This window comes from Pundamilia nyererei, unplaced genomic scaffold (assembly GCF_000239375.1).
Source record: "Pundamilia nyererei isolate P.nyererei 1_Seehausen unplaced genomic scaffold, PunNye1.0 scaffold01767, whole genome shotgun sequence".
In the NCBI taxonomy this organism is placed as follows: domain Eukaryota; kingdom Metazoa; phylum Chordata; class Actinopteri; order Cichliformes; family Cichlidae; genus Pundamilia; species Pundamilia nyererei.
In genome coordinates this window covers 7,870-8,999 of record NW_005189168.1, presented here as the reverse complement: position 1 = coordinate 8,999, position 1,130 = coordinate 7,870, and the positions used below count along the sequence as shown (strand labels likewise).

The 1,130-nt window shown below is 41.9% G+C and overlaps 1 protein-coding gene across 1 annotated transcript in view; it reads right to left on the bottom strand.

The window, feature by feature from the left end:
- LOC102197287 (collagen alpha-1(XII) chain-like) overlaps positions 1-1,130 on the bottom strand; it is a 5,283-nt gene that overhangs the window by 1,089 nt on the left and 3,064 nt on the right. The window contains exons 2-3 of the mRNA XM_005755520.1: positions 623-787; positions 291-437 (exon numbers count right to left, since the gene is read on the bottom strand). Coding sequence (XP_005755577.1) covers positions 291-437; positions 623-787 — 312 coding nt within the window. The remainder of the gene's footprint in view (positions 1-290; positions 438-622; positions 788-1,130) is intronic.

Sequence of the window (1,130 nt, the reverse complement as noted above, 5' to 3'; positions counted from 1 at the left end):
TTTATGGTTGCATCTTATTTGCATTAGCTGATAACTTCTCTCTCTTATCCAAATGTGGTCACTTCTAACTCCCATGACAAGCATAGAGGTAAAGTTGAAGGGTCCACAAACCAATGACTGACATCTCTGAGACAGCAATATTAATAAATCACTATTTGATTTAAGAAAATGTAAAATGTCTCAGAAGTCTTGTCCAGATCAGATGCAGACTAGATTCTCTGAGCAGCCTTTTGAAATACTGGCCCATCTTTGAGATTGTTCTGACAATGCTGAAATGGCTCCTTCCCTACCTGAGCCCTTAACACTGTTACACAGGTTGACAGAGAGTTTGTCAATGATGTCCACCAGGAACTGGAAGTCGTAGACGTTGTACATGTGAATGTCATCTGGGTCAGAGGCGATGGACCTCAGCTCATACTCATCAGCGTTTTTTACACCTGTGAGAAAAATAAACCATGAGTTTGATGAAGGAAGATGACTAAAGTGGCTGCTGGTTGATCATTTTCAGCCCATTCTAGTAAAGTCAGGTACTTTTTCTGCTTCGCTGCATGCAGGTAGCAATCATCCAAAAGTTCAAATGTGTTTTCATTTCCTTTTCTTCAAACCAGTGAAGCTCACTCACCGATAGCATAGAGCTCGATGCCGCTGTCTCTCAGGTTCTGTGAAGCTAAGATGACTTCATCCTGTGACTTTCCATCAGTGATCAGGATGCTGATTTTGTGGGAGTCTGGACGCAACCCCACGTTGGGTTTGAAGTTGTACTGGAGAATATGGTTCAGAGCCATTCCTGTACCACAGTGAGGAAGAAGTTTCATTTATGTGTGCAGATAACAAAGCACTGCTTCTCTGTTTTTTAACCCTTCTGAAACAAACCTGACCCATCAGAAAGCTTACAGCTAGATCAGGTGATGCTGAATGTGTTCATTATAAGGGATAGGAATCGAGAACTGCTTCTTGTAATTGAATTCCCCAGAATTGTTAGTCCGCTTCCCTATTGATCCCACTTAGCGGTTTCTCTTACACATGCTCCACAATCAGCTGATTTCAGTTCACGTGCCAGAGGACGAAAACAGTGGCACAGTCTAAGAGTGTTGATATGGACATTACTCTTATTTTTATTGAACAATGGG